The following is a 14,123-nucleotide window of genomic DNA, read 5'->3' as shown; positions in this document are numbered from 1 at the left end:
TATAATTAGCTCAGAAATGCGTCTCATTTTCGTATCGTTAAGTTATTCCTCAACTTTTCAGCTATAAAAAACTTTGCGGACGGTGGTTTTTTTCTGGGATCTATCAAACCCCTTTACTTTTTCTCTTAACAGTAAGTTTGAATAGCGTTTATTTGTGTGTGTGTGGAATGTGAGCTCCTCTGCTTTAGCTGTCAAAGAATTACTGACGTTTGCAGCTTTTTCATTGCTGCTCTGCCTCTCTGATACCCTTGCACTGGGACGACACCAGAAGGTCCCCAATTCAAATGCCATGGTTTGCAGAGCGATTTCACTGTTGTCTCTCTGGACAAACCTTTTAATCGCCAGTTGCTCCAGGAAGTGGCTGACCCTGACCCTGACCCTAACCCTAACCCTATCCCTGCTTTCTGAAAAACATGCGTTAGTTTGGATGAAAGCTTCTGGTAAATAGATTAAATGTAAATGTAATCTGTCCTATACTGCCAGTAAATGTTTTAATTCGATGTCGGCATGTCGGATTGAGATCCGCTGACGCATTGATGCGGTGGTATGGCAGCCTTTGATGTTGCTGCATTCAGACTGCGTTTTAAAAGTATAATTAATAATAATAATAATAATAATAATAATAAGCTTGATTATTATTGCTTAAGCACGTCAGAACTGGCCGGCTGAATGTGGAAGGAGCAGGGAAAATGGGTTTGAAGACAAACGTGAAAGCAGGTTTAACGTCAGCTGCTGAATATTGATTTGTAAAAAGAGATTGTGCTTAGTAATTTCCTTTTTGGTGAGAATAGCAATACCTCGAATAGTCAGTATTTTAAACAAGTTTTTCCATCTGTGTGCTTGTATGTTTGTGCACTGTGTGTGTGTGTGTGTGTGTGTGTGTGTGTGTGTGTGTGTGTGTGTGTGTGTGTGTGTGTGTGTTCACGCATGCATGTGGGCCTCCCCAGGTGAGATGTCCAAACTAGTGCGGGGCATGAAGCTGCTGAACCAGGCCGACCCGTGTGCCGAGGTGCTGATCCAGGAGTCGGGGGAGCACGTCCTGGTGACAGCGGGGGAAGTGCATCTGCAGCGCTGCCTGGATGACCTAAGGGAGAGGTGAGCATTCGCGTCAGATGGAGGGAGACAGGCAGACTCCCTGTCAGAGTCCCAGTTTGAGGGTTTTTAGAGGGAGGGAGACAGGCAGACTCCCTGTCAGAGTCCCAGTTTGAGGATTTTTGCTCTCTTAACTACTATATTTCAGATATTTTGTTGATGCCACGTTAAATCTGTCCATTAAGTTTTAGTCATACATCCAAGCAGAAATCCACAGCCTTTGTCTTGTTAACTGTAATGTAGATTTAACTCACAAAGTGACAAACCGAAAGCAAATGCCCAGAAAAGGGGGGGGTCCTTTTCACATGAGGGTCTGTGAGATGCTTGTTAGCCTCTGTAATTGAGTGAGTGAACTGCTTGAACCAGGAGCCGTCTGACACCTCGTCGGTGTCCTGGAATCCCCCCCAAGCTGTCCGGCTGATGGGCCGCCGTCATGGCAGCTTCTAGCCCCCCGGTTTCAAGTCCGCACTGAAAGTCCACCACCCAAACCCTTCACACTGGTGTCATTTACACCCTAACGACGATGCTTGTAGATTTCAGAGGAAGTGTAATCTTCAGGCGGAAAATAAAAATGATAAAGGACAGTGATAATGATTGAATGTTGAAGGGCTTTTGAGTCTTTTATAAACTATCAGCTTCTAAGAGCCTGAATTTCACATATATGGAGTAAAATGTCAGAGGGACACGGCGTGACTTTAATTAGATTATCTTGTTTGTGATGGACACACATCCTGCTGGGTGGGTCACGGCCCCGGGATGCCCGTGCTGATGTCATTGTCGGCCGGCTTTCGCTGGGTATTTCAGGATATTTCATGTGTATGTTTTTGAGTATTTCCTGGCATGCTGGACTCTGCATGCATATATATATATATATATATATATATATATATATATATATATATATATATATATATATATATATATATATATATATATATATATATATATATATGGGATGGGATGGGATGGGATGGGATAGCTGTCCAGAGATGTGCAGGGAAGCGAGTCAGCGATATTAATGAAATAGCTGTGATTGGGTCACTTTGAGCGTGTTACTGATAATTATTGAAAGGACACAATAACTGCTGGCTGTTATTGTCTTTTATTTAAAAAATTAAAATGCAAAATAAACCAGTTGAATCTGGAAGCCTGTAAATAGATCTGAATTACATTTGTAAAAATCACAAATATTGTACTTTTAATTTACTTTGTAATATTGCCTGTCTTAGTGTAGGGTCAGTGTTATAGGGTAAGGGCTATGTTTTTTGGTTAGTGTTATTGTTAGGGTTAGCATTAGGGTTAATGTTAGTTTTTAGTGTTAGTATTATTCTTAGTATTAGGGTCAGTGTTAGGGTTGCTCCGCGTCGGCTGTCCGGTGATACCGTGGAGGTTGAATTAAGTGGTGAACTGGGGAACCTGAGGGAGCCCCGCCCTCCGGTGTCATACGCGAGGCGGGAGGGGGGGGGAATCTGCAGACAGCACCCAGGCTTCTGGAAGAAAAACGGTAAATCGATGCCGCACGTACAGTGCCTGAGCGTCTGTAACATTGCGCTGCCCCCCGCCCTCGCCTGGGAGGATGGAGTGATGTAATGGCATGTAAATCCTCCCTTACTGTAAATGCCATTTCCCAGAGCCAAGCGACCCAACCCGGCCATTTTTAAGAGGGACCTCCGAGCGGAAACCATTAAACAGGTCACATGGCTCAGAGAGGGTCCGATGACTTCGCCCTTTACGACAGGGAAACCGTCGGTCAGAACGTTTGATTTGTGCCATCGTTAAATCTCTCCTGTGCTGCGCTAATGCAGCTGCGATGGTCTCTCTGTTTACTTCCCCATGGTGGCGCAAAGATTTCAGAACCTTTTTTTGGGGGGGACGCTCGGGTCAGGATGGCAGCCTGAGATAAACGGCGCAACGTAAGTTGGCAGCTTGCCTGCACACAGCCCTCTGAGCCGCTCATGTGCAAGCGGCCATCGTGGCCAGTGAACCTTTTCCCAAACCATCAGAGGAGAACTGAAATAAACCCATTAAGTGATTAATTACGAAAGCAGGCGAGTCAAACCCATGAGTGAAGGGTTAGAGCACTTCTCCTGTTTTTGAAGAATTAGGAGATAGAGGCTTCCTCATAATCTCATAAATGATTTAGAATCCTTATTCCTTAGTCTGTAAGTTACTAAAGGGGCTTTCGAGATCTCTCACTTAGTGTCCCCGCTCAATAAACCTTTGGTTAGTGCAGCAAAACCGATTAAAATGTGAGATGTGTCGAGATGGTCAGGTGGGGCTTAATGGTGCCGAATTGATGCCAGCAGTGTGGAGTGAAGAACCTCTCAGTTCAGTCTCTGTGTGTCTGTCTGCGTGTCTGTTTGTGCCGGTGTGTGTGTATGTATATGTGTCTTTGTGTGTCTGTCTCTGTTTGTGTCTGTGTGTGTGTGTCCGTGTGTGTGTGTGTGTGTGTCCGTGTTTATCCATGTCTATGTCTCCATGTATATGTGTGTGTTTCTGTGTGTGTGTGTGTGTGTGTGTGTGTGTGTGTGTGTGTGTGTGTGTCTGTCTGTCTGTCTGTCTCTGTGTATTTCTGGCTGACCCTAATGCTATATCCTGGGACATTTATTAAGGGATAGTATAGTGTAATAAGGTCTAATCTGCACTTTTTACTCAGAAACACTCTTACGAGCGACTTTTCCACGTCTCCGAAGGTTTTCCGGATTTCTGCGGTTATTGTTTCCATGTTGTTTTTTTGTCCCAGTCCTTCGCCTGATGTTACTGGTAGATTTTAGGAACAGGAATTAATTGCCCATGGAAATGGGGGAAATCTCATGCTAAAGGGTGCTGAGCCGGAGGTGGGGGCTGAACTGGAAGCCGCTTGCGATGCCTGCCGGAGTGTCCCCCGCTGGCCAGAAATGGAAGTGTGGCTCTCTTTGACCCTTCTCCCGTCATATTGTTAAAAGTCTCTGACGGCAAGCAGGACATGTGGGTCAACTGACCCCCCCACCCCCCAGGATGAACAGAGGTCTGTGAGAAAACAATGGCAGGCTTGACCCACGTGTTCATCCGCAGGGCTAAACAGACAATCATGAAACGAGCTGGTCTGCACGTTGCCACCAGCTGACCTTCTGCCCTTGGGCAGGGGGTTAAAAATATCACTTCAGCTGCACATCCGGCCTGAGGAGCGAGGGGGGGCCTGCGTGCCGTTTGATGGTCCGTCTCGCCTGTCGCTCCTCGCAGTCTGGCCCGGCGGGGGGTCAGTCGCCAGCCAGAGAGCGGCCTCCATCGCAGCCGCTATCCCGGGTCAGCTGTCAGGACGCGCCTCTGTCCTGATTACAGGTAGCCATATGCTCGCCCTTTCCCATGATACCTATAAGGCTCAGACTCACTGTCTTGTTCTCATTCGTCCCGCTGTCACGGATGTTCAGCTCTGCCAGACAAACAGCCGCGTTTGTAGGAGCACAAGTGTTACGTGTACAGATCTACGTCTGCCTGTTAATGCCCTCTGCCGTGTCCTGCTTACGAAATAGTCAGCTGCGCCTGTGAAGTGGCCTCGTGTGGGACAGAAGGCTGATGGGTGATTTTCGTTCAACTTCAGACTGTTTGTTCACTAATAATAATAATGATAGTAGTAATAATTTAAAGAGGAACCCATCCTGTTTGTCTTGCCTGTCCCTTAGTGGCGTCTATAAAATTGCCTTTAGATGATCTCTCGATCATTCAGAAAGCACAGTGTTTGACTTGTAAACATCCTGAGATGGATTTACTGCTTTTTAATTGTTTTTATCGGTTTTCCGCCTGTCTGGTTCCAAGCCAGTTAGAATCCTCCTTGTTCTTGTTATCTGAAAGTGAAAGCCACACCTGTATTGCCATATTTGCGAGACATCGTGCAGTCTGTGTGTACGAGTAGCTACGTGAAGCGACGGGTTTTACTCTTCTGCCGTCTTCGGTTGTTGCTGTTGTTCATTCACTTGTCTTTCTGATCCTTTTAGAGAGAAACTGCTTCCACTTGCATTAACAGTCTTTCTGCCTGTACATCCTATTTTTGTATCAGGATAGAGGTTAGGCGGGGGGGGTAAGAACAAGTCTGAATGAGCTTCTACATGATTTAATAAGCCATTTAATATAATGATGAAACACTTATTTTTCTAAGAGCTTCTAATTCAGAAATGCTTTAAGCGTCCATTTGTGTCTATGCTGATTTAACGCTGATTGTTTTTTTTGGGGGGGGGGGGGGCGGCGTCTATTTTAGGTTCGCCAAAATAGAGATCAGTGCTTCCAAGCCCATCATTCCATTCAGAGAAACGATCATTCGCCCTCCGAAGGTAGACATGGTCAACGAGGAGCTCGGGAAGCAGCAGAAGGTCGCCATCGTTCGCCAGGTCAAGGACGAGCAGCCGAGGCTCCCGGAGACAGTGCAGGTGGATCCCACGGGCCTCGTCACGCTCACTACCGCCAACAAGCTAGCAGCGGTGGGAGTGCGGGCCGTGCCGCTCCCTGAGGAGGTGACCTGGCTGCTGGAGGGCAGCAGCGAGCTCATCCGCACCATGGAGCTCTTCAACATGTCGGCCAAAGAGGGCCGGACCTTGGCGATCAGCGGCAAGACGCTGGAGGCCATCCGGGACCTCAAGCAGAAGCTGGAGTCACACATGCAGGGTCACAAGTGGAGGAACGCCGTGGACCGCATCTGGGCGTTTGGACCACGGCGCAACGGACCCAACATTCTGCTCAACAGCCTGGACGGGTACCGACGGCCATCTGTGTGGCAGTGCCTGGAGAGAGGGGGCGGGGACAATGAAGAAGGAGGGGACAGCAGAAGGGGTCAAGACAGTGGAAGGGGTGGACACTGTGGAGGGGGCGGGGACTGTGTGGGGGGTGGGGACAATGGCAGGGACAGGGACAGCAGAGGGGGTGGGGACAACAAAGGGGGTGGGGACAACAAAGGGGGCGGGGACAACAAGGGGGGTGGGGACAACAAGGGGGGCGGGGACAACAAGGGGGGGCGGGGACAACAAGGGGGGTGGGGACAACAAAGGAGGCGGGGACAGCAAAGGGGGTGGGGACAGCAAAGGGGGTGGGGACAGCAGTGTGGGCGGGCACAATGGAGGGGGTGGCACCAGTGGCTACAGGGACTTTGACAACAGCATCGTCAGCGGCTTCCAGCTGGCCACCCTGGCAGGGCCCATGTGCGAGGAGCCTCTCATGGGCGTGTGCTTCTCAGTAGAGAGCTGGGACATGAAGTTCCCCAGACAGGACTCTATGGAAGGAGGCGGGGCTTCAGTGGAGGGTGGGGCTGCAGAAACGGGTGGAGCTCAGGGGAAGGCTGAAGAGGACGCCCCAGAGTCGGGGGATGCGGCGGCTAGCAGGGGCCAGGCCAGACGCAGGAACGATGTGGCGCTCTCCGACTGCTATGGGCCCTTCTCCGGACAGCTAATCGCGGCCATGAAGGAGGCCTGTCGCTTCGCCTTCCAGTCAAAGCCACAGAGGCTCCTGGCCGCCATGTACACCTGCGAGATCATGGCTACTGCCGAGGTGTTGGGTAAGACAATATATACAGAATAACAAAGGGGCGCCGTCCCATCGGAGGGAATGTGCGCTTGGGGAGTCTCCCGTCCCCGTGTTGTATGGGATTCCCTCCCGTCCCCGTGTTGTATGGGATTCCCTCCCACAGTGCAAAGACATGCAAGTGAAGTGGCACGTCTCACCTGGCCATAGAGTGTGAGTGTGGCATCCCATTTCACCCCCTATCGCTCTGTTCTGGATCAGTGGGGTTGAACTGATGGATGGATGGATGGATGGATGGATGGATGGATGGTCACCCCCTTCCCTGTCCTTAGTAGCATATACAGGAAGGCTCTGGCAGCCCTTAACCCTCTGGGGTCGACGGCATCGTCGGTGATGCTGCGTATCTTTCTCGTGTATTTCAGTTCATCACTCGCTGAAATCATATTGTAGAAACATGAAAAAAACACTGACTAAATCCGCAATCTGTCTTTTTTTTCCAAAACGTCCATTTTTGGAAGTATTAAAGTTTTTAAAATTAGGTTCAATCGGCAAAAAAGTAAACCATGTCACTCACCTTTGTTTTACCTGCATCGGGGGGGTGTAGCGCCGCCCTCACCTGAAGATCGCTATTCGCATTTCCGCGTATTCAAATCGCATTCGTATTTTAATTAGATGAGCAACGCAACAGTGAAATGCGATCCAGATACATCCCCATAAGCAGCATAAAACTGAATGTTGCAACTACACCATTTAGTCATCTTCATGTAGCCAAGACTTTGGTGATCAGATATCTGGGATCAAAACAAACTTCCCCCATTGTTTACTATGTACTTTTCTAATGTTTCTGCAGGTGTCCCGAACTGCATTTTGCAATGTCTGTACTTTGATGTAAAATTACAAACTTCACATAAATCTGACATATTTACAAAGTACACTAAGATTAACATCAGTTTAATGCCAAAACAAATATATAAGAAATAATTTATTTGCCATGAATTAAGTTTATGACATTGAATGAAATGTGTGATCATGCCCCAGTCAGTGAAAGTGTGTTCCCTACCCCTAGACCCCAGAGGGTTAATTGCAAGCAGCTCTGACACCTTGTTCAGCTGCAGTGATGTCATCCTGCAGTTCTCCAGGATAGGGGTGGTGGGGGGGGGGGAGGCAGCTGCATCTGCAGCCTTGCAAGCTGGCAGGCATGCAGGTCCTCGCCCTGTAAGGGGGGGGGGTCTGAATCAATGACCCCATTTTACCTCTTTGCTTTAAATGCTCTCTGCAGGTTTTTGGGACATTTCTGAGGGAGTGTTTCCAGTAAAGTGGCTTTTCAAAGACCACATACTGCCACTGTCTCCCAATTATAACATTTAACGTAGTGGCAGATTTTAGCTATTCTATGATCCCTGAAATGGCAAATGTGGGACAGGAGGTGTTTCTAGTGCTAATTGTCAGAAAATGCCTGAGACGCGTCTTTGACCCGCATGACAGTGAGTTTTCCCCTTACGCTGCTGTTGCTGTTGAGGCTCTTCGTCACCTGAGGTTCCAGACTAGTTACCAAAAGCTTTATGAAAAGGGAGCACGGTCTCCTGCAATATTCTCACACTTCCTGTCTCATAGAATATCGGGCTTGCGAGAATCTGTTCCTGCGGGGTGCTCCTGATCATGTGTCCTTTTGTTTGCACCCCCCAGGCCGTGTCTACGCCGTCCTGTCCAAGAGGGAGGGCCGCGTCCTGCAGGAGGACATGAAGGAGGGCTCCGAGGTCTTCATCATCAAGGCCATGCTGCCAGTAGCCGAGAGTTTCGGCTTTGCAGATGAGATCAGGAAGCGCACCAGCGGCCTGGCCAGTCCCCAGTTGGTGTTCAGCCACTGGGAGGTGAGTTTGAGGGCGGCTTGGAACGGGTCAGAGCAGGTCAGAACCGGGCAGGGGGGCTGCAGAACAGTCCAGTCTTACTTTACCCCCAACGTCCCTAACACATTTCTGCCACATAATTTCAACAGTCTGTTTGCAGTTTCTGTCCAAAACAGAAGCTCTTGCAAGTTCTCATTAACACAGCTGGATTTCTGTGCTTCTGGTTCGTGTTTGTGAGTAGGGTGCCAAACACAAATTCCTGAAAAGTAGGATGATAGGGGGTAGCTCATTAATATTCATGAAGGAAGTGGTACTTGATTGGCCGGTGATGATGCTTTTGGGAAATGGTTCTGCTTTGTAGTTCAAACAAAAAAATAGTTTTTTTGTAGCAGTGTCCAGGACTCTGAGGTCGCTAACCAGCTACACAGATAAAAAGTAACGTAGCCTGGGGGAAAGGGGCCGATCAGGTACGTGCCGACCCCACGAGCAACCTGTGGCTCCCATTTTCGCCTCTCTGAGGGTGAGGGAAGCCGTGTTTCTGTGAGAACGGGACGCCTTCAGGTATTGGGACCTGGGCGGTTCCATGTGGGCTTTTACCTACATCATGAAAAGGTCATGTGCGATTTGCCTCTCTGGTCCCTGCTGCTCTGCTCTCTCTCTGTCTCTCTTTCTGGTGCTTTTCCACCGTATCAGGTTCTGTACTTTTGGTACTTCAAAAAGGTACCAAAAGTACATAGAGATGGTGGTTTTCCACTGGTGTAAAAACTGGTACCGGCTCCGAATGACATAACGCGAGGCGGGTATTTTGTACTGAATTGAAGAAATGGCTGTAGGAGGACTGGACGACGTGCGATATTAATATCACCATCACATGGTATCCACATCCAATTCAGCTAGATTACGATGAGGCTTTTTCTTACCTTAAATGTAGTGCAGAAATTATAATGCAGGGAGTCTCGCTAAAACATTCTTACTCTGTCATAGGAAACTCTGTGGGCAATTTAAATGATTATGCATTTTCAAGATTATCTAGCATATATTTAAAAATCAATTTAAAGTTTACTTCCACTGTTCTCGGAGACGATCATTATCATTTTCATCCTTGCCGTTTAAAACACTCCTAGACGGGTTTGTGAGGAAATTTATGTTGACCTCCTTTTTTGTTTCATAAATGCTCCACTATTTATTACAGCATCACACTGCAATATTTGAACAATTTCCAATACCGTTCCGTCATAGTACGTTATGCAAAATATTTCTTTTTACGCTATTGTCGCGCCACGCAGACCGAGGCATCGTAAGCATAGCGAAAGACGAAGAGACCTGCTTGTCGGGGAGAACACACTCTTAAATTGCAGTCCTTAACAGGACTGTAACTGGCATCCAACAAACACCAGTAAAAAAAAAAAACAGGGTGGTGAGATGCGGGACTGGCATGTTCGTTCACGATGGGTGATTTACACGATGCTAAAGACGCGTGAGGCTCAAACAGGATGCACATAAGAGACGGGCGAATACACACCCGACAATAGGGAAATGCAACTAATAATTATAACTGCAACAACAACAGAGGTTCCTCCAACCAACTAAAGCTTTTGTCACTTCATTTTTCCACACATGAACTATTATTAATTTTATTATATATATTTTTATTCACGTCTGTGACGTAATAGGTCAACTGAAAATGCCCAGTACTAACAAGCTGAAAGGAGCCATATCGCCATGGAGTCGGACATACTTCGGTCAATAAGTCGATTCCTCTCCCATACATGTATGCTGGGACAAGGACAGCAGTCCGATTCAATGGTGTAGTCAAGCTATAACTGTAGCTCGACTTAGCTGTGCATGTAGATGTACAGACTGTCTTTGTGGACGCTGCGTGGACTTGATGGAATTAATGGGAATATTGTTTGTGTTGTGTTTGTTTTAACTCCCACACGAGCTAAAAAAAATGACAGTAAACAAAAAATGATGCTTTTAGTTTGGTTTAAAAAATGCAGATGAAATGTTTTCAAGTGGCATGCATCTGTTTGTGGGAGTGGCTGCCTTTGAAGCTGCGAGGCTTTTGGAGAGCGAGTCCCCGCGGTGCAACTCAAGCCCACGCATGGAGTGCGTACCACACACACACACACACACACACACACACCCCTCATCAGGAAACTGGTCCCCATAAGGGAACAAATACGGATATTTATCACGTTATGGGGACATTGTGTCCCCATGAGGATAGGTATACTCGCTCGCTCACACACACACACGAGGTGTTTTTATATTCCTTTCTTCGTCAGAGTGCTCTTGATGGTGGATTGGGTGTGAGCCCCTAGCCTGTAAGGTGGGGGCGTGGAGTAAGTGCCAGGTTAATGCAGAGTAACCAGACTACACATACAGCGGGTTTGCATGCTGACCCACAATGACCCCCAACCTGCGGAGTCCATCAGATGAATGGGGTTCTAGGGTTGCCCCGAGGACGATGGCCTGTTAATGGGGAAGGGGTTGTGGGGGGTAGCATTCAGACACGCCATGTTGCATGTGCTGGGGTGTTATGCCTCTGCCTGGCACACGCCCAGATGCCCCGCTGACATCTCACCATCTGGTGCCTGGCACGTGTTACCTGGGGCGACAGCGTCCTGGCGATGGGGCAACGCGGCTGTGCAAAGCCGTGAGAATTTTTAACGATCGGACTCGCTGACACCTCCCCGGCCCGTTCAGGGTCTGTGACCCTCATTGTCCGAAAATCTAACGCAGTGCTAAGAAACCAAACAACCCTTAAGACCTTTACCAAAACTACCAGATTTCATTTCATCATTGGCGTTCCGCTGCACCTCACTTAGTACAGCCGATCCAAGTCATCTCCCGACTTCTATAGAAATGGATGTTTTAGTGGAGCGGCGCAGGTTGAATACTTCTCCTCTGCGTCTGACAGCATGACCCTCGTGGGATTCGAGGCTGTACCTTCAGTGTGCGTTATGTCGCTGGCATCCTGGCCCAGCTCATTAATTACTGAATGTCTTTGGTCTTTTTACTAACTGCTATAATTGCTCCCGTGTCACTCCCTCTTCATGCATATTGGAATGGTGTTGCCATTTATTTCTTTGGTTTTGTAAGTCAGGTTATTGCTCTCTCAAAGCCTCCTTTCGCTTGTGTTTGTTTTCTTTACTGTGGGCCTGTTTGCCTGGGTGGGGGTGGGGGGTGCAAGAATTAGGCTGTGGCTGGTTACCAAGACATCCTCTGCCAAGACTCCGCCCCCTAGCACCGATACCCTGTCACCCCCGATCTCTCTGCTTGGTATAAACGTGTCTGTCGCCGGGTCTGATGTCCAGCGTGAGCATTATGAGGCACACGAGGGGAAAATGTTTCTGAAAAGGTCCTCTGTCAAGTCAGGAAGTTTTTCATCTATGTGAACCGGTGGTTTGTATGTGTGAGTAGCACTTTCACAGCGATGTGCTTTTCTCTGTGTCCTGTGCCCTGAATGACACATCTGTTTACAAAATGAAATCCGAATCAGTCGCATGTTAATTGTCCTGCACTGAGTGGCTCAGCGGGCTAAATCTCCCAGCCTGTGTTCAGAAGGTCCCCGGTCCGAGCCCCCGCCTCTACAGAACAGCCTTCTGTTCTTGGACCCTTGAGTAAGGCTCTTAACCCCCAAGTCCAGGGATGCTGCACGTTGGCTGATCGTGTGCTGTGATTGTAAGCCATATAGAGCAAAATGGGGTAGGTAAAGAAAGCAATACCAATATACCTGTACTAACTGATTACTACCATCTGCCAGACCAATTGAAGTGCAATCGAATGTAAGCATTTGGGATGTAAACTAAGGCTACATTTGTTCAGAGATGTAACATAACAAAATATAAATACTTTGTTACTATACTTAACTAGGGTTTCATGGATTTGTACTTGAATATTTTAGGTAGTTGCAACTTCTAGCTTATCTACATTTCTGAGCCGAATAGCAGCTTTTTACTCTGATACATTCTGCATGACCATCGTTACACAATTAAATAAATGAATATATATATTCATTTAGAATAGATATAGTCAGTTAACATATCAAAGTTGCGTCTCTTATTTAATGTTTTGTCATTTTCCAGAGATTAAAAAACTCATTCAGCTTATATGCTTCAGGAAGCTCGTCAATTTTCATGTTTTTCCAAAAAAAATAGAAAAAATGCTTTGCTCTAGCAATCGATTTCTTAACTGTGGTGCACTGTAACTTATAACATAGGGGTGTAGGTTTGGTTTGAACCTTTTTGGAGGCCAAATCTGCTCTGAAATCCCCCTCCCCACTAAACACATGTTCATACCATCCACACCTGAATCTACACCCTTGTTACAATGCTATACTCAACCCTGTCATGAGTGAATTTAAAAGGGTAGGTTGTTTTTGTAAGATCGGTACAGTAAAACCCCAGATTGTGAGCATAATTCGTTCCGGAAACGTGCTTGTAATCCAAAGTACTCGTATATCAAAGCGAATTTTCACATTAGAAATAATAATGGAAGATGATTCGTTCCACAGCCCAGAAATATTAATATAAAAATTATGAATACAAAATATAAAGTAAAAATACATAAAACAAATTAACCTGCAGTTTGCTTTTGAAAAGTATCGTGGAAGATGAGAGAGAGGAGAAGAGGAGGGTTATTTTGTAGGACAACTTTCACTATAACAGAATCACTGCTATCTGTTGGCTCACTGGAATCTTTTTCTTTTTGTGTGACTTTAACAAGGAACCTATCCAATGACAACCGCTTTTGCCTCCTGTTCGATTTCGCGAAAATGTCGACATTGCATTGTCGTTAAACAGATTCATCGCTCGCACTGCTACACCCTTGTTCGGGTGGTGCTTTTCTACAAAATTTTGACTATACAATTGAGGTACGGCGACTATGTATGACCGAGTGTGGGAAATTATTACCCACAATCCCACAGCGAGAGAGAGTGAGAAGAACCATCGGCTCAGTTATGATACCGTGACGCTCGACAGACAAAGCGTATACATAATACTCGTATTGCAAGACCTCGCTCGTTTATCAAGTTAAAATTTATTTTAAAAATTTGCTCTTCTTGCAAATCACTCGCCAAATTTTTTATTTTTTGTTTTTATTTGTACTTCGACTGAAATCTTGAAACTTAACAACTCCTACTCAAAGTTGTATGGGTCAACAGGCGTTCAACCGCAACTCGACCAAAAACTTGGAAAACAACGAAACAAAACAGACCTGCAAAAACTTATACAGATCGAGACATGTCTCTGATGGGCTTAAACAAAGGCAGACGGACCTCCTGGGATGCTGATGCCTATTGCTCTCGGTTTTGGCGGTACCTCTCCGTGTTCCTGTGTTTGGTGTGAATTTTTTGTGCTTTATCTACAGTACATTTAGTGATACAGTAATCGTGGCGGCGATAGCAGCAAACCAAAGAGGAAAGTAGTGAGAGAAATTATAGAACTTAAAAAGGAAATTATAGTGAGACTTGAAGGTGGTGCGCATGTGTCTCTTCTCGCTTCGGAGTGTGGGATTGTCATTTATTTCATGGTTATTGCCTTGGTATGCGTGCTTTTTCGTGTGTGTATTACTGTCATATTGACTGTTAATGCTTTTTATCATCAGGTAGGTAGGTAGATATGTTTAAACAAGCAATCATTTGAGGGTCTGGAACTGATAAAATTCATTTACATTATTTCTTATGGGAAA

General features: G+C 46.6%; 2 protein-coding genes across 3 annotated transcripts in view; one reads left to right on the top strand and one right to left on the bottom strand.

Annotated features, from left to right (window-relative positions):
• Positions 1-14,123, bottom strand: part of LOC125751747 (homer protein homolog 2-like) — a 426,913-nt gene that overhangs the window by 269,198 nt on the left and 143,592 nt on the right. The gene's annotated exons all lie outside the window — the stretch shown is intronic.
• Positions 1-14,123, top strand: part of efl1 (elongation factor like GTPase 1) — a 53,410-nt gene that overhangs the window by 32,406 nt on the left and 6,881 nt on the right. The window contains exons 17-20 of the mRNA XM_049030987.1: positions 948-1,095; positions 5,327-5,842; positions 6,162-6,613; positions 8,266-8,450. Of these exons, the coding sequence (XP_048886944.1) occupies positions 948-1,095; positions 5,327-5,842; positions 6,162-6,613; positions 8,266-8,450 (1,301 nt within the window). The remainder of the gene's footprint in view (positions 1-947; positions 1,096-5,326; positions 5,843-6,161; positions 6,614-8,265; positions 8,451-14,123) is intronic.

This window comes from Brienomyrus brachyistius, chromosome 11, assembly GCF_023856365.1.
Source record: "Brienomyrus brachyistius isolate T26 chromosome 11, BBRACH_0.4, whole genome shotgun sequence".
Classification (NCBI taxonomy): Eukaryota; Metazoa; Chordata; class Actinopteri; order Osteoglossiformes; family Mormyridae; genus Brienomyrus; species Brienomyrus brachyistius.
The sequence above is the reverse complement of the archived record's forward strand: the minus strand, read 5'-3'. Positions and strand labels throughout refer to the sequence as shown.